The sequence below is a fragment of the Protopterus annectens genome, chromosome 8.part1 (genome assembly GCF_019279795.1).
Source record: "Protopterus annectens isolate FY-2018-M chromosome 8.part1, PAN1.0, whole genome shotgun sequence".
Classification (NCBI taxonomy): Eukaryota; Metazoa; Chordata; order Ceratodontiformes; family Protopteridae; genus Protopterus; species Protopterus annectens.
This window is the reverse complement of record NC_056742.1, coordinates 495180342-495198758: the sequence shown is the minus strand read 5'-3', so window position 1 is coordinate 495198758 and position 18417 is coordinate 495180342. Positions and strand designations below refer to the sequence as shown.

Genomic DNA, 18417 nt, shown 5'->3' with positions numbered 1-18417 from the left:
GAATTTGATAAAGAAAGGATTTCCGCATAGATATTCAACAGAATATCAGGGACCAAGGAGAAGAAGAGTAATTTTACAAATTGCTAGAGGAGCTCCAATAGTGATAAACGAGGGAAAAAAGATGATAATGGTAGATTTGTGGCAGTAAGGGGCTGCTGGCAAGGGAGGGGAATTGTTGTGGCATATATTTATATTCCACTCAAAACTACTATTATGGAACTTAAGAAAGTTTTTGGAGAAATAATAGGCTTTCAGCAAGGAATATTACTTACAGGTGGGATCTAGAACTTGGTTTGCAACAATGAGGACGTATTTGGTGGACCTAGAAGGAAAATATGACAAAAAAGGTAGATTTCTGAAGAAATCTATAAAAGTAGTTGGTATGGAACTGTGAATTTAGTAGTAGTAGGAAGCCAGAGAGAGTTGACATATTCCCCAAGGTACAATAACTGGGATAGACTGCACAGAAGTTATATTTCACATGAATATATGAAAGCTTCGACACACATCCAGTAATTATTTCAGATTATGCGCCAATAAAAACTAAGATAAAAATGCAAAGTAATGAATTAAAAATGAGACACTGGTGCTTCCCCATGTACCTGTTTAAAAGAGAGGAATTTAAAGAATGAGTAGTGGAAATTATTTGAGAGTTATTAATGATAGAAATTTCTTCAGAAGTTATAGCTAGTGAGTGGGATAAAACGAAAGCAGAGTTTAAAAATAGGGTAGAAATAAAAGAAAAAGATGGTTAAGAAGTAACAATAATTATTTAGGGGGGCTGACAAAGGTTAAAGTATTGCATTATAAATGAATCTCACAGATCAAATAGAAGAGGTGCAGCTGCAGAGTGCAAAAGATAAAATAAGAGACTACCTGGATAATATGCATAAGTTTAGAAAGATTGCTATTAAGCAGCTGTTTTTTGATAATAACTCCAGTACTGAAAAACTTTCAGCACAATGACTTAGGCAACAGAAGGTAGAAGGAGTTGTTGCCAAACATGGGGAACCTGTAGCAACAAAAATAACCAGAGATCACATAGAGGTATTAGAGATATTTTGGAAATTTTATGAAAATTTATATAAAGCAGAGAGAGAGATGTAGAAATCAAGAAAAAGCAAAAATAGAAGACTTAAGATGCCAAGAGGTAGATGAGGCTCAACAATTAGCAATTAAGATAGGAGGTGATGAGATAAAAGTGGTGACGTATAGTCAGTCTGCAGGAAAGTCTCCAGGAGTAGATGGTATTGCTGTTAAAGTTAAGATGGAAGAAAGTAGTAATCTGGAAATTTTGTTTAACAGTATTTTTGGAGGAAAAGAACCAATATCCTGGAAGAAAGCTGTGGTGGCTGTAATACCTAACAAATGTAAAGACTCATCAGGCCCATTTCGATTTTGAACCATGATTATAAAGAGTTGAAGGAATTTATCTGTGAGGGGAAGAGAGCAAGGGTCAAATGGGATAATCCTTGCAGTGGAACAAGGTGGTTTAGGATTTCCTGATTTGAAGATAATTTTAGAGCTACACAGTTAAGACTAAATACGTAGCACAAGTAGAAAGCTGTAATTTGAAGTGGAAAGGGCTGATGATGAAACGGGAGAAATTCAATAAATAAGGAGAGGGTAGGATTATAGAATCAGATCATTGAGGAGAATAACAATAGCTATATAAAATATTTTATTCGTAAAGTAGCAGAAAGTATTCTAAGAAGTAAGCCAATATTCGAATGGAGAAAAGAGATTTTGCTGATAGAGATGACTGCTAGTAGGGGAACAAAGAATAGGCAAGATAGCGCTGGAATTTACTGAATAAACTGACAAAGAACCCAAGGTATTGGGAGCATATAACTAGAGAAGGAAAGGTAGTAGAATGGAAAGAGGCTAAGAAGACATTTGGACTGCAGGCTTGAGACTGCCTTCTCTATCGGGGATTGATATCACAGTATAGGCAAGAGAGAGGAATAGGAGAATGTTAAGTGAAAACCTGCCCTGGTAGTGTTTTTAATTGAATCTAGAACAGAAATTGCTGTTAAAAAAGATAATTAATAGGGTATATAAAATATTGTATGATAACTATAGGAATCAGTCAGACGAGGTTAGAAAAGATTGTGAAGAAAGTCGATAAGCAATTCACAAAGAAACAATTGGTGGACATATGTATGGCTCAGTTATGTAACGAAGTCTCCAAAATTTAAGATCTTTGCTTGGAGGTGTTTGCAGTTATTTGTATATCCCAAGCAGAGTCAAAATAATTTTTTCCTCAGGTATGCATATGTTGGAGATAAGATGGGGAAGAAAGAAGTAACTGTGAACAAATATTTTGGGAATGTAATGAGCTGACATACTTTGTCAGAAATATTGGGTGAGCAAATGGGTGCAACTAAGGAAATGATTCTTCTGAGCTGGAAAACAGGGTCTGAATGACATAGACATTGTAAGGCCTAGTTAAGTTTAATTCTGGCAGCTTCCAAAAAAGGAACTACTAGAAAGTGGAAATCCGATTCTAAACTAACTGTGTTTGAAGTGTTGAATATTATAACCGTGATAACAGAACTGGAAGTGGGTCTTTAAAAAAAAAAATTGTAAGAGCAAGTTACATAGAAATTGTGGGAATGATACATGCATAACAATGTTTGGAGGAGTGAGGTTTAGAGGAAGGCAAGAATTGAGCAATTTATGTAAAATTGGGTTAATGATAATTATAAAAAACGTGATTTTTTTATATAAATGAATGTGTGCCTATGTCTTAAGTGACAATTCAATAAAGGTGTTAAAATTAATCGGAGGTGTTGTAAAAGATTGGGAAGAAAGACTGAGAAATTCACTTTACAAACAAGGGGAGGACATCCTGGCTCACAAAGTTTGCAACAAAGTCCAGAAAGTTTAGGATTTTTCTTGGAAATGTTTGCATATTTATACAACAAGCAGACTTCAGAGAAGGTTTTCTTGGGCAAATAGCAAATGTTGGAGGTGTGAAAAAAGAGAGAGAAATGGGTACTTGTTTTCCTGGGGAGTGACAAATTGGAAATTTTTAAAAATTCTTTACAAAGTACTCTGTCAGAAATGAAACATTATTTTTTTTTTTTGTGTGTGTGTGTGTGTGTGTGTGTGTGTATGTATATATATATATATATATATATATATCAGGGTTCAGCTCTGTACCCACTGCTGTTCATAGTGGTGATGGACTACATAAACAAACAGGTAGGATGGAGACGGATAAAGTTGCTGTATGCGTACAATTTGGCATTACAAGCAGACTCTGAGCAAGAATTTCAGTAAGGAATAGGGGAATGGAATGCAAAACTGAAGGCACATAGGATGAAACTTGGTACAGATAAGACAGCTGTAATGGCAGCAAATGGGGGAAATCAAAAGAAGCCAAAAATTGAGATTGAAGGGAAAATATTAGAACAGGTTAACAGCTTCAAGTATCTGTAAGGGGTGGGTAATGAGAAAGGAAGTGTGAATGAAGAAGACAAAGTAAGAATCAGAGGGCCTGCAGCCAACTGGCACAGTGTCAGTGGTAGACCAAGTAAGACTCAGAGGGGCTGCAGCCAACTGGCACAGTGTGTCAGTGGTAGACCAAGTAAGACTCAGAGGGGCTGCAGCCAACTGGCACAGTGTGTCAGTGGTAGACCAAGTAAGACTCAGAGGGGCTGCAGCCAACTGTCACAGTGTGTCAGTGGTAGAACAAGTAAGACTCAGAGGGCCTGCAGCCAACTGGCACAGTGTGTCAGTGGTAGACCAGGTAAGACTCAGAGGGGCTGCAGCCAACTGGCACAGTGTGTCAGTGGTAGACCAAGTAAGACTCAGAGGGGCTGCAGCCAACTGTCACAGTGTGTCAGTGGTAGAACAAGTAAGACTCAGAGGGCCTGCAGCTAACTGGCACAGTGTGTCAGTGGTAGACCAAGTACGAATCAGAGGGCCTGCAGCCAACTGGCACAGTGTGTCAGTGGTAGACCAAGTAAGAATCAGAGGGGCTGCAGCCAATTGGCACAGTGTGTCAGTGGTAGACCAAGTAAGAATGAGGGCCTGCAGCCAACTGGCGCAGTGTGTCAGTGGTAGACCAAGTACAAATCAGAGGGCCTGCAGCCAATTGGCACAGTGTGTCAGTGATGGACCAAGTAAGAATCAGAGGGGCTGTAGCCAACTGGCATAGTGTGTCAGTGGTAGACCAAGTAAGAATCAGAGGGCCTGCAGCCAACTGGCGCAATGTGTCAGTGGTAGACCAAGTACGAATCAGAGGGCCTGCAGCCAACTGGCACAATGTGTCAGTGATAGACCAAGTAAGACTCAGTGGGCCTGCAGCCAACTGGCACAGTGTGTCCGTGGTAGACCAAGTAAGACTCAGAGGGGCTGCAGCCAACTGGCACAGTGCATCAGTGCTAGACCAAGTAAGAATCAGAGGGGCTACAGCCAACTGGCACAGTATGTCAGTGGTAGACCAAGTAAGAATCAGAGGGGCTGAAGCCAACTGGCACAGTGTGTCAGTGATAGACCAAGTAAGAATCAGAGCGGCTGCAGCCAACCGGCACACTGTGTCAGTGGTGTAGAGTATGACATCAAAATGCCAAAGAAGCTGAAAAGTAAAGTATACAAAACAGTGGTGTGACCAGAACTACTGCATGGTACAGAAACCCTGGGAGTAAAGGCAGAGCAGTTTAGGAGGCTAGAAGTTATGGAGATGAAGTACCTGAGATGGGTGGTAGGATGCACACTGTGTAGTTATGGAGATGAAGTACCTGAGATGGGTGGTAGGATACACACTGTGTAGTTATGGAGATGAAGTCCCTGAGATGGGTGGTAGGATACACACTGTGTAGTTATGGAGATGAAGTACCTGAGATGGGTGGTAGGATACACACTGTGTAGTTATGGAGATGAAGTACCTGAGATGGGTGGTAGGATGCACACTGTGTAGTTATGGAGATGAAGTACCTGAGATGGTTGGTAGGATGCACACTGTGTAGTTATGGAGATGAAGTACCTGAGATGGGTGGTAGGATGCACACTGTGTAGTTATGGAGATGAAGTACCTGAGATGGTTGGTAGGATGCACACTGTGTAGTTATGGAGATGAAGTACCTGAGATGGGTGGTAGGATGCACACTGTGTAGTTATGGAGATGAAGTACCTGAGATGGGTGGTAGGATACACACTGTGTAGTTATGGAGATGAAGCTGAGATGGTAGGATACACACTGTGTAGTTATGGAGATGACGTACCTGAGATGGTTGGTAGGATGCACACTGTGTAGTTATGGAGATGAAGTACCTGAGATGGGTGGTAGGATACACACTGTGTAGTTATGGAGATGACGTACCTGAGATGGGTGGTAGGATACACACTGTGTGGAAGATGAAGAAATGACAGCAGAGCAGAAGCCCAAGTAGCTCCAGTTGTAGACAAGGTCAAGTGGAGCAGATTATAGTGGTTTGGGCACATGTGCAGGAAACCAGAAGGCAGTCTTGTGAAGATGTGAGACAGTAAGAAGACAAGAGGAAATGAGGGAGTCCAGCAAAGAGGTAGATGGATTGTGTGACAGGAGTCCTGCGACAGTCGGGCATGAGAGGCAAAGAAGGTAGGAGAGTGGCATTGAATCGAGGGAGATGGTGACACAACATCCCGACCTTATGTAGAAAATTAGAAAAGGGGGGTTGAAGATGATGTGCTGTGAGCGCCATTCCTGTTCCATCACTGTTTATCTACATTTTTCTGTTTCTTTCTGTATAGATATATGTGGTTGGAAATGAACCTAACATTCCACTAATTTCCTCACTGCAAAGTGTCTTGCAAGCTGTCTTTGCCCTCTACTGTTTCACTAAACACAGTGTATCGCACTTAAGGTAAGCGTTCTAAACTGGCTGATTTTAATTTCCTTTTTGTTGTTGATTACCGATTCATTAAATGAGGATATCCATGGATGACGGTACCTTTTCAGAGTACAGCCTATGCCAAAGACAACAGAAAATAGTACTTTTAGTTATGAATATCAATATGTATCTATGTATTTCCTGCAGTAGTCAAGTAGAAGTGTGACATTCTGTTTTCCATGCAAACTTAATTTTTGACTTGCTCCTGCACTTGAAAGGAGTGAAACAGAGGTTGGGTGGCTAGTTCAAGGTCAGTCTCCGGTTGGCTTTAATGCACTGTGGTTGTGGGTGTAAAGTGTGTGTGTGTGTGTGTGGGTGTGTGTGATGCATGAGCCTTTTTTTTTAGCAGCTGACCATGCACTGCTTCAGTTGCACATTAAATAAAAAGTGTGTAGAAAGTGCCATCACGGAACAGCTGAACACTTATTCACTTACTTATGGCATTTCATGTGGAACTCCTGATGTTTGTTCCAAGGACATAGTTCATATTCATGATTCTGTTTTTAATTTTCTTATGCTCTGAAATTCACTTTGCTGTTACATGCCTCTGTGTTGTGCAGCTGATGTTCATCGCTGTGATCACTGCTCAGTAGCCTTACCTATGTGGGTTATACAGACACCTTATTTCTTTCTCCATAGTTAAAGAATAGGTCTTTATATTTTGCAAGAGAATACCTCAGTTTTTTGGGTCTCATGGCATATATGATTCACATGATATCCCTGGCAAAGATCTGCGTGTGAAAGTTACAGTGCTGTCTGAAATCTCTTTGTTTCAGTATCATCACCCTTTATCTTTTTGAATCCCAGTACTGGAGTTTATCAGAAGAGACGTCTTTTGGTGGTGACAGCAAATATCCTTAAATCATATCCCCTTTTCCCTTGCTGCTGTAAAGCAGCCATCACCACAGACAATTCAGACATTGCTTGGGGAGCAGTTTCTGGAGGGATACAAGTGCAGGGGGTGTGGGACAACAAGAACAGATGCAGGCACATGAATATCAAGGAGTTGCTTGCCCTGATCAAGGCAGTCAACTCTCTGAGCCATCTTTGGCTCTCAGGACTTCAAGTAGTTACAGACAATACCACAGTCCTGTGGTACATCAGCAAGTAAGGGGGGATCAGATCATACCCCTTTGCAGACTAGCCTAGTTAGCTTGCAATATAGCTTCACAGCATGATCTCACGCTGCAGGCATCCTACATTCCATCAGAGAAAAAGTGTGTGGCAGACAAGTTGAGCAAGACCAGGTAATACCTTCACAAGTGGAAACTAGATCAGGGTGTCTTCCAGGATGTACCCCATGTATGGGGAGTTCCCCAAGTAGGCATCTTACCTCCTCTCTGAACAATATGCCGGCAAAATTCTGTTTTAGAACTCCATGCAAGAAGGCCTGGAAAACAGATGTCTTTCCTTTTCTTTTCCTTGGACGGTATTGTTCCCGTTTTATTTTTCACCCTTTCCATTAATATCCAGGGTAGTTGTGAAGATTGGGAAGGAATCCCCCAAGATCATTGTGGTGACTTTCTTCTGGCCCAGGCAAGCATGGTTCTCACTTCTTTTAGAGATAACCAGGGGCAGTTACCACAAGCTTCCTCACAGACTGGATCTACTCTCAGAAGAACACGGGTGCTTGATACAACTCACCATCGGTCATCTTCAGTAGACTGCCAGGATGATAAGGTCTTAATGCCTTTTAAGCGTCAGTTTGCTTAGGACATGCAGCGGGTACTAATGGAGGCAGAAAAGCCTGCTACTAGAAGAACATATATTAGCAAACAGAAAAGGTTTTCTAGTTGGTGCCAATAACTTAACCAGCACCCATTCAGGGCTAGTTGTTCTCTGGTTTTACATTATTAGTGTGAGTTACTATCCTGTGGCCTTTCTTATTCCTCTGTCAGAGTTCATTTTCAACTTCTTTGCTCATGGATCCTCCTCTTTCAGTGCAGTGTCATGTCAAAATGTTCTTGAAAAGGAGTTTTTGCATAAGAGGCTTCCAAGAAAACCGGTGACCTCTCCTCCTGATCTTAATTTTGTGTTAGAAAAACTAACACTTGCTCCATTTGAACCAGCTAATCTGGCTGATTTGAGGTTCTTAATATGGAAGACAGTTTTACTGATTGTTCTGACCTGTGCAAGCAGGGTTTCAGAGTTGCAAGCTATTATGGTGAGTCAACTCTCTCTGATTTTGCACAGGGACAGGGTTTCTGTCAGAACTAACCCTTCCTTTATGCACGTTTACTTTAAGCTGAAATACCCGCCTCCCGCCTCTTCCCTATTTTCTTTCCTATACCTAAAAATGAGGGAGAAAGGATGTTCCATACCTTGGATACCTACAGGCAACTCGTACGATCTCGATAGAACTAAATGTTTCAGATCTTCATATCAATTGTTCATTTCTTTTGAAGGCAAGAAAAGACCGCTTGTGTCAAAACAGACTTTTCCAAATGGTTCTCTAAGGCTATTATGTTTTATTATATTCAGCAGAACAGATCTATACCAAGGAGGGTCAAAGCCTACTCTACCAGGGCCTTAGCTTCATCTGTGGCTTTTCTAAAAGAGTGAGATTCTAGATGCTGCTACTTGGTCCTCTGTATACACTTTTACAAAGCTCTGTAAGCTTGTTTCATTCTCTACATCTAGATCAATCTTTCCTAAGACCATTCTCCAAGGGCTTCTAGATTCTTCTTCTTCCACCTCCCAAATGTAGTTAGCTGTGATAATCTATCCATATAGCTAAGGCTACTGCAGAAGTGATCAATATGATGAACATAGTAGAGTTGTGCAAATTGAACTTACCATAACAGTTCATCTGTTCCCTCTCTCTGTCCCCCTTGTTGTTTGGTGTTTTTGTGCCAGGGTAAGGATATTTATTCATTTTTTGTTCCTAGCATTGCTCTTTGAGGGCCCAACCTCCCTCTCTGTGCTGGCAGGAAGGCTCTGAAGGGCTTTGTCCCCAAATTTGTTTTTTATTCAGCTCAGCTCAAGCTGCTTGACAGTTTATGTGTATGGAAGGTGCCCTAAAGCTTTGGAAGTGGTCCTGCTGTTTTATCCTTGGCAGGATATAACCCATATAGCCAAGGCTACTGGAGCAGTCATCATTTGAACATCTGCTGCTTGGTAAGTTCAATTTACACACAACTGTACTTTCTCATCTCATAGAGTTACTCTGAAAATTATTGTATCAACAGCCGTATGAAGAGAGAATAAAGAAATTGAATTACTTCCTTGAGGGAAAGAAGTGTGGAAAAAACGGCAGTTTACAAGGTAGTAGCATCTGAATGAAATTCAGAGAGCAAGAAGATACAATCTGAGGACAGACTGAACGGCTGTGAGGAAATTTGTTAAATCCATTGAAGAGCTTTGTGGAAGAGGTTATTTGTTCAGATATTCTGAAAGGACTTTAAAAAGCATTGTACACATATAGATACTTTTAAAGGGATTGTGTATAATTAGCATGTAAGTGAAGTGGCAGCTTCCTAGGCTGTGGAAAGCAGGAAAACTTGGCGGTCTTACCAGTCCTTATGCATCCTCAATCTCTTCAACCTCCAAGACCACAATTTCATGATGGACTGCTGGTAAGTATTAAGAAAATTGTATTTAAATCAGCAGCCCACTGAAATCTGGGAGGCTGTTTGTAAGGACAGAGATTGGGGGAACTGAGATTTTTTTTTAAGTGAAAGCTGCTAGAAAGTGGTTAGGAATATCACATAGGGAAGGAATGTCATGGCTGTAGCAAACAGTGCAACATGCCTTATGGAGAGGAAGATATTAGGAATGCAGATGTTCTTCATGTTTCACTGTTGCAGTATTTACACTTGGGTTATCCTGCTGGCAGGCTACCCTCAGTCGGCCTGAATTCCAAAGTCTAGGTCCGGCGTCGGTTGCTGTCACCTCTTCCCTGACGTCAGTGTGCCAGGGGTATAAAAGATGCAGCCGACACCATTTTCTTCAGTCTTTCTTGCCGCGTGGTGCCCGAAGCATAAGCAGTTTGCAAGTGCCGGTCGGCTGACTCCTGAGATTTTCGTGTACGAATTTCAGATCCGAAGTCTTCATTAAAAGCTAAGTACCCCATTGGGGAAACTTTTCTCTTACTCCAGACCGATGTCAGAAAAAGTTAATAATTGTACTTCTTGTGGGAAGCAAATACCTCATAAGGACTTTCATTCTTACTGTATTCCTTGCCTAGGCCCTGACCACGACGTTGCTAGCTGTTGGTTTTGTGCTAGATTTAACCAACGCACTATTAAGCATCAGTACGATTTTGCATTACACTATTTTGGCAGAAGATTTAATTATACGATGTCGTCGAATAGCCATCCAACTACCGGAATTCACAAGAAATGCAAAGAAAAAGAAAAGGACTGGCATCCGAGGTCCAAAACTGACAGCGAAGCTTCTTTTAAGCCAGTCGCCGGTTCTCAGTGAGGCGCTTTCGCAGCCCCTGACGCCCGCTACTTTAGACCCGCAGGCCGCTACCGACACCCATGTGGAGTCGACTAGGCCGCTGGAAGCTCAAGGTATTGGACCTTCGGAGACTATTCCCTCAGATGGGTCTGTTGCCGCTGAGCAGGCATCGGCTTCTGAGGGTGTTTTCAGACCTACTCAATTATACATTAAAATGACTTCAGCTTCAAAGGCAAAGACTTAAGCACTTTTAAAGACAAAGAAACAAGTACAACAGCCTCATGGACAGGCCTCCATGCCCAAAAAACAGATGCTCAAAATGGCCGAAGACTTAATTACTTTGATCAGGGGTTCCTATCCCCCACCTGATAAAAGGCCTAGGCAAGAGACAGAATATGAATCTTCAGATCAGGTTTCCATTTCATCTGATTCCTCTTCTGATCAGGAATACTCTCTTCCTCCCTATGAGGATTCTGATGCTGAAGAATCTATCCCTTCAGCCTCTCCTCCTGAGGATTACTCTTTTGGGGAAACCTTGCATACCATGATGGAGCATTTCCACTGGGAGAGCCAAGATTTTTCAGAATCTAAGAAAAGGCTCAGAGACTTCCTTTTACTACCACAACACAGGCCCCTAGCTATTCCACCTGTGTTAGACATTGTAGATGATGTATTTTCAGAGTCCAGTCTGACCCCTGACTCTTTACCTCCAGCTCCTGTTAAGTCGGACAGGTACTACAGGGTTTCTGACTCTCATAAATTCCTTTTCAAAAACCCTGCTGCTGACCCAGAAACTCTCTCTCAGGGTCCCAAAGGGGTCAAGGCTTCCGCTGCAAAAAACCCTATCCCCTCAGACAGGGATTCTAGGGCATTGGACAGATGGGGAAAAAAGATTTACACGTCTGCTACTTTGGCTATAAGGGCCTTAAATTGTCAGTTTCATATGCTCAAATATCAGCAATATATTATGTCACTGCTTAAACAGAAAATGTTGATAAATTCTGAATGTGCAAAAAACAAAGAAATGCAGGATTTAATGCATGCAGCTGAACAAGTTGGAAAGCATACTCTGCAATGTGGTTTTGATTCTTTGGAGGCCTCCTGCAGGGCTGCTGTTACGGGTTCTGTCATCAGGAGGCATGCTTGGTTAAAGGAACAAAATCTGCCTGATCATGTCAAAGCAAAATTATTAGATGCTCCATTTAGGGTTGCCACCTTTTCAAATGCTCAAAGTGGGACATTTTTTGCAGAAACGTCAGATTTTGTAGGGCAAAACATACCCACGGCCAGTACAAAGGACAGAACTTTACTTTTTTGCCAGAATAAAAGCTTATTCTTGTAGCATTTGGGTTGCTTATTCTGCTTCTTATAACATTTAGGTGTTTCAGATAGAAAATAACTGTTTTATGTGACTATTAAAGAAAATATAGGAGACATTTTTGTCCTAAAATCTCAGGACATTTGCCATTTTTTCAAATTTTTTGCAGGACACAACTGCCCAAAGAGGGACTGTCCCTCGCAAAGTGGGACACGTGGGAACCCTAGCTCCATTACAGCATGATACCTTGTTTGGTGTTAAAGCAGAAAAGGTGTTAAAGAAAATGGAGGACAAAGCTAAATGTATGCAAACGGTTAAGGATTTCTTACAGGTATAGCCTCCTAGATTTAGCAGACCCTGGCCTACAAAGAATTGGTCCTTTCCAGTGTCAGACAGACCACAAAGGGGCAGATACAGACACCCAAGAGGCAGATCCCAGCCCCAAGGTTCGTACAGGTCTAAACAATGGGGTGCTCCAAAAGTGGAGAAGACAAATCACAGCCATACAGGAAACAGTCCCAGTGACTTCCCCCTGCCTGCACCAAGCACTTATCTTCTGACAGCACCTTTAGGGGGAAAACTAGCACTTTTTTCTCAAAATTGGCACATAATAACCCAGGACAAATGGGTCCTAGACATAGTGTCACAAGGCTACAAGTTTCATTTCCATACCCTGCCAAGGACAAACGGCTGACCAGACCTGCCAAAACATCAATGGGCAGAGGCACAAAAGCAAGTCTCATCCCTCATGGACATGAGGGCCATTCAACAAGTACCAGAGCAAGAGCAGGGACAAGGTTTTTATTCAAGACTGTTCTTGGTACCAAGAAAGAACAAGACCTGGAGACCAATACTGGACCTATCTATTCTAAACACATATCCGGATATACCAAAATTGAAAATGTTGACCTACAGCAACTTCTGCCCACGCTGGGCAAGAAGGCTTGTCTTGTGACTTTAGACCTAAAAGAGACATACCTGCATGTCCCAATCAGACAAACATGCAGAAGATACCTCTGATTCATAGCTGGCTCAATGCACTACCAATTCTCTGCACTGCCCTTTGGTTTATCTACTGCGCCCAGGGTCTTCACAAAGTGCCTGGCACCAGTAATTGCATTCTGCAGACAAAGAGGAATACAAATATATCCTTACTTGGACGACTGCCTCATTCAAGCAGGGAACAAGGACATTCTACTAGAGCATCTGGCGTTTGTAAAGAGATTTCTAACAGGCCTAGGGTACACAGTCAACGAAAAGAAATCAAAACTAGTACCCTCAGAGATAATATTCCTGGGTGCAAGCTTAAATACAACTGCCCAGATGGCTTATCTCACGCCAGACAAACAAAGGCAACTGACTACCTATTTCAACCTGTTGGCAACAAAGGCCCAGTTATCTGCAAGAAAAATTCTGCAGGCTTTAGGCTTCATGGCATCCTGCATTCTGCTAATTCCATATGCGAGACTGCATATGAGCAAACTTCAGTGGTACCTAAAAAGTGTTTGGACTCAACATTGCCACAGCCTGGAAACAATAATTACCCTCATTCCCTGTCTGCAACAGGAGTTTCGATGGTGGGCGAAGGCTTGTCACCAGAACAAGGGACAGCCATTCACTTTACCCCCAGCCAGGCAGACGTTAACAATGGATGCATCAGATTATGCCTGGGGGACCCACATGGCAGGAAGATGTATTCAAGGCACATGGTCCGCAAACCAAATGCATCTAAATATCAATCAAAAAGAGATGCTAGCTGTTCAGAATGCCCTGACAGCCTTCAAGGACCTACTTCATCCGGGACAACTACTGATAAAGACAGACAACACCATGGTCATGTGGTATATAAACAAGCAGGGAGGCACTCATTCTTACCCCCTTTGCAGACTAGCCATGACTTTGTGGGACACAGCATTGACTTACCAAGTACATCTGCAAGCACAATTCCTGCCAGGAAAGATAAATACTCTGGCAGACGAACTAAGCAGAAACCTCATGGATCCCCACGAGTGGAAATTGGATCCAAAAGTCTTCAGCATGATAACAAGGAAATTGGGATGCCCAGATATAGATCTATTTGCCTGTCCTCACAACTACCAACTAAAAAGATTCTGCACAAGGACTTATCACAGACAAGCATGGAAAGTGGACGGCCCTATCTTTCAGCTGGAAAAGCTTAGCAGTATATGCCTTTCCTCCACTGCCTCTCCTTCCCAAGGTACTCCTAAAGGTTAGACAAGAGAAGCCAAAGATGATACTGATTGCCCCAGACTGGCCCCGCCAGTACTGGTATCCAATCCTAAAGAACTTGTCTCAATGCCCGGCTTGGACCTTGCCTCAAATACCTAATCTGCTATCCCAACAAAACAATCAGATCCTGCACAGCCAACTAAAAACCCTAAATCTGGCAGCATGGCGGATAATGTAGTCATACAAAACACGCCTCTCACTAAAGCTATGATGGATGTCATTTTGGAGGCCAGAAGGCCTAGTACCAGAAAATCTTACGCTGGAAAATGGAAGAGATTCTGTGCTTGGAACCAGGCACAAGGAATTGACACAGCTGTACCAAATATTCCTCAGATTTTGCAATACTTAACTGAGATGCTGGACAAAGGCCTATCCTTTTCATCAATTAAAATTCGTGCCTCTGCCATTTCAGCTCATTACAATACAGAGCCACCAATCTTTTCTCATCCCTTGTTAAGGCAGTACCTCAGAGGAGCCAAAAACGTAAGGCCTCCAAGGAGATCACCAATACCTGCTTGGGACCACAATTATGTCTTGGAAAAACTCACCCTGCCTCCTTTTGAGCCAGCCGCTACAACTGATATAAAGTTTTTATCCTGGAAAACAGCTCTGCTCCTAGCAATAGCCTCTGCAAGACGAGTCTCAGAGCTGCAGGTACTCATGGCTGTAGAGCCTTTTATCATTTTTTATCCAGACAGGGTTTCTCTGAGGACAAGCCTGACATTTATGTCTAGGGTAGTGTCCAGTGTGGCCCTTAACCAAACTATTCATCTGCCTACTTTTTATCCAAACCCACAGAATAAGGGGGAGAGAATTCTGCATTCTTTGGACATACACAGACAACTACGCTTCTACTTGAACAGAACCAAAGCTTTCAGAAAGACAGAGCAACTACTAGTGGCATATGCTGCAGGATCACAAGGAAAGGCTATCTCAAAGCAGACTATTTCAAAGTGGATAGGCCACTGCATTCGTTTCTGCTATTCACAACATGGCAAGCCAGTGCCTAAGGGCATTAGGCCACATTCAACCTGAGCAGCAGCCACTTCAGCAGCCTTCCTCAGGGGTGTACCAACCAAAGACATTTTAGAGGCTGCTACCTGGAGTTCAGTGCACACCTTGACAAAGCACTATCATTTACCACTCTACTCTAAATCCAGGGCAGGCTTTGCCACTGCAGTTCTGCAGGGCCTCATAGACTCTAATGCTATTTAGCTCCAGCCTCCCAACCTTAGCTTTGGGATTCAACCCAAGTGTAATGACTGCAACAGTGAAACACGAAGAACATAGTACAGTTGTGTACACTTACCATAAATGTAGATGTTCGAGTGTATTTACTGTTGCAGTCCAGGTTACCCACCCACCATCCCCCATATCTTTGCTGGAACATATCTGCACTTCTCTAATCTATACAACCTATGTGGTGTATTTACTTGTATATGAAGCTATATTATATTTTGGTGCATGCATGTTTTATTGGCTTATTTTTTGCCTACCTTTTTGGGGGCACGTGACATCTGGGGCAAGAAAAACTGAAGAAAATGGCGTCGGCTGCATCTTTTATACCCCTGGCGCACTGACGTCAGGGAAGAGGCGACAGCAACTGACGCCGGACCTAGACTTTGGAATTCAGGCCGACTGAGGGTAGCCTGCCAGCAGGATAACCCAAGTGTAATGACTGCAACAGTGAATACACTCGAACATCCACATTTATGGTAAGTGTACACAACTGTACTTTACTGATGTAGCAACACTGTGTCAGTGGATGGTAGGGCAGTATCAGGAGAGAGACTAAAATTTACCTTACAGGTTCACTACCAGAGCTTTCCTACTGCTTATGTGCCACAACACATATTTGATGTGGGCATAAGATGTCTGTGATATTACAAGCAACCATAGTAGAGCATTTTTGTGATGTGGGTTTGGCAGGTCTCTGACTTATGCATGTGACTCTGTTGCATGATGGCCCTCTTATAAAGTATGATAGATCTGTGGTGTGCACATGCCCATGAACAGCATGTCTGTAATGTTGGAGTGCCATAACTATGCAGTGTACATACGGCTGTGGCACTTCTGTAATATGGCTTAACTGGTGTATGTTGTGGCTGCGGCACATCATTGTCATGGGCATGTGGACATACAAACCTTTTATACTTACAACATACAGATAACATTCACATGTGGCATGTCATCAGCTCATGAAGTTTTCAGAGAGATGATATGTAGATGATCGAGGAGATTACAACTATTAATAATAATGTTGATACATTAGTATGGGATATGAACAGAGGAGAATGTGACATAAGGTTGATTCAGTTGTAGAACAGTCTGAACAAACATTGTATAATTTCAAACTGAAGGGTGGAGTAAGTGTTAATGATTTTAGAAAAGTTAAAAAAAAACAGATGATGAGAAAGTTAAAGCAGTGGCTTGCTTACTACTTGCAGAAGATAAACAAGCATCTATATGCGATTTCTGGGTGTGATAAAGAATCTTTCTAACTTTATTCCGAATGTAGTAGAAATAAATGTGCCATTAGGATATTATTGGAATGAGTTGTCAACTGATAACTGTATTGAAGCTCAAGGGTTTTGGATTCCTTAAACAGTTAGTGGCAAAAGCATCAACAGTAAAATAATTTGATATGAGTTATCCGCTTACATTACATATTAATGCGACTGAGAAGTAAACTGGTGCATTTTTATGAAGTAAATATGACTGCCATAAAACACTTGTTAGGGTTGATAAAGAGGTGCTAGCCCTAATATATGGTTTCCCATACTCTGGAACAAACAAAGCTCATCATTAGTAATCTTCAAGAATAAGCTTGATGATTGGATGGGAAATAGGAAATTCACCCCGGGGATCACCTCTGTGGCTCTGCTCGACAGTGGCACAGGAAAATTATTTTCTTGGGTGGCGAAAGCCAGGGTACCTTTTTGGCTAGGCTTGTATAGGCCCTAGGGCCAGTAGCCTAGTACCTACCTATGAACCTATGAAAACGTCATTACTTTGTTTATGGAAGTAAAGATTAGAAGAAAATGATAAACCTTTGCAGAGTTTTTCAAGCAGCTGTTGCATGAAGCTGTGTCCGGTTTGCAATGAATGCTGCAGAACTAATTTCTAGGGAATGAGTAATAAGCCGGAAAGAGATGCAGACAGCAGAAATGTCAGACTTTCCAGAGCCACATGAGGCACTGATTAGAGAGGAATTGGTACCCAACTAAGTTTTGGTGTGATTACCTATTAGAGAGAGAGAGGGAGCGTGTCAGAAGTGTATTGAAAAATTTGAGAAATGGACCAGAAATATAAATGCTTGAAGAAGTTACTTTGAAATACTGGCCAAAAGAAAAGTCATAAGAGCATTATTTGTCTGGTAGTGAAGATAATAATTATAATAATTGTACATGAAGAGTTCTGCCTAAATTGGTAGTGGTGGGTGAGTTAAAACTTAGGGAGGCAAGAATTCACAAGTCTGACTTGTTCATAGTCAAGTATAAAAAATAGTTTATGATGTCTTAGCTAGTCAAGAATGTGTGCACAGATGTGCAGTAATTATCTAGGAAAAGTTATGGTCTAGTTTACATTTATTCCATTCAGAGAAGATTTCATCAAAGCAGGAATGTCGGACTGCTGCATCAGTTCCCATTTTCTGTGGAAGTGTGTGTTTGTGTGATATAGAAAGATTGCTGGGTGTAGGTAAGTGTGTGCACTGATGTGAGAAAAGGCGACGGAAATTACTGTGTTTGTATGAAGTTTGTGGATAAATCTGCAGTTGTGTTTTATCAGACTCACTGCTTCAGTGGCATTTTGGGTTATCTGTCAAGGCCAGCTTTCAAAAGCTCAGACTTCCTCCGTCTGGCTACCCCCTCTGAATATGCTCAGCCAGTTGTTACAAAGTGTGTTCAGATTTTTACCATCCAAAGAAAAGTCCTCTGACTTTTCACAGAGTCCAGGGCTGATTTTTCTGCCTTACTGCTCAGATAAGCCCCATTTGGGGACTCATTCCTCTAATTTTATTTGATTTATTATTTTATTTATGTTTCTATTTTTATTTAAAAATATTTATTTTAATATTTTATTTCTGTCAGTGTTTACTATAATTATGTGGGAAATTCTGCCTGTAGCAATGTCTTTTTGTCTTCTATCTGTGACAAATGTTTTTACTATTTCTGGAAACTATCTGGATTTCTGTCAGAATTGCAGTGCGTATATGGGCTGTTAGACACTAGAAGACTGTTTTTACTGTTGTTACTTTGTGCTTTATTTTTATTTGTGACTGGAAAATGTTGCAGACCTTGGATTTTTTCAGCATTTCTACATTATTTACTATACATATGACTCTTCTCTGTGTGTTTTAACAAAGGATCACAATTTTACTGCAAATGAAGTTATTTGATTCTGCTATGAAGATTTTACTTTCTAAGACAATAAAACCTAGTTTAAATTGCTGTTAAATGTTATTTTGTGGCAATTTAACATGTCTGCAGTGTGTGCAGCTACTTTTTAACACTGGTTGTTTTGTCACTTTGGCTTTGGACTTTGTGTTTTGGAAATTCTTTAACT

The 18417-nt window shown here is 41.6% G+C and overlaps 1 protein-coding gene across 4 annotated transcripts in view; it reads left to right on the top strand.

Moving 5' to 3' along the window:
* Nucleotides 1-18417, top strand: part of TANGO6 (transport and golgi organization 6 homolog) — a 1856125-nt gene that overhangs the window by 410972 nt on the left and 1426736 nt on the right. For all 4 annotated transcript variants that reach the window (XM_044082029.1, XM_044082030.1, XM_044082027.1 and 1 more), the window contains exon 8: nucleotides 5740-5852. In XM_044082029.1, coding sequence (XP_043937964.1) covers nucleotides 5740-5852 — 113 coding nt within the window. The remainder of the gene's footprint in view (nucleotides 1-5739; nucleotides 5853-18417) is intronic.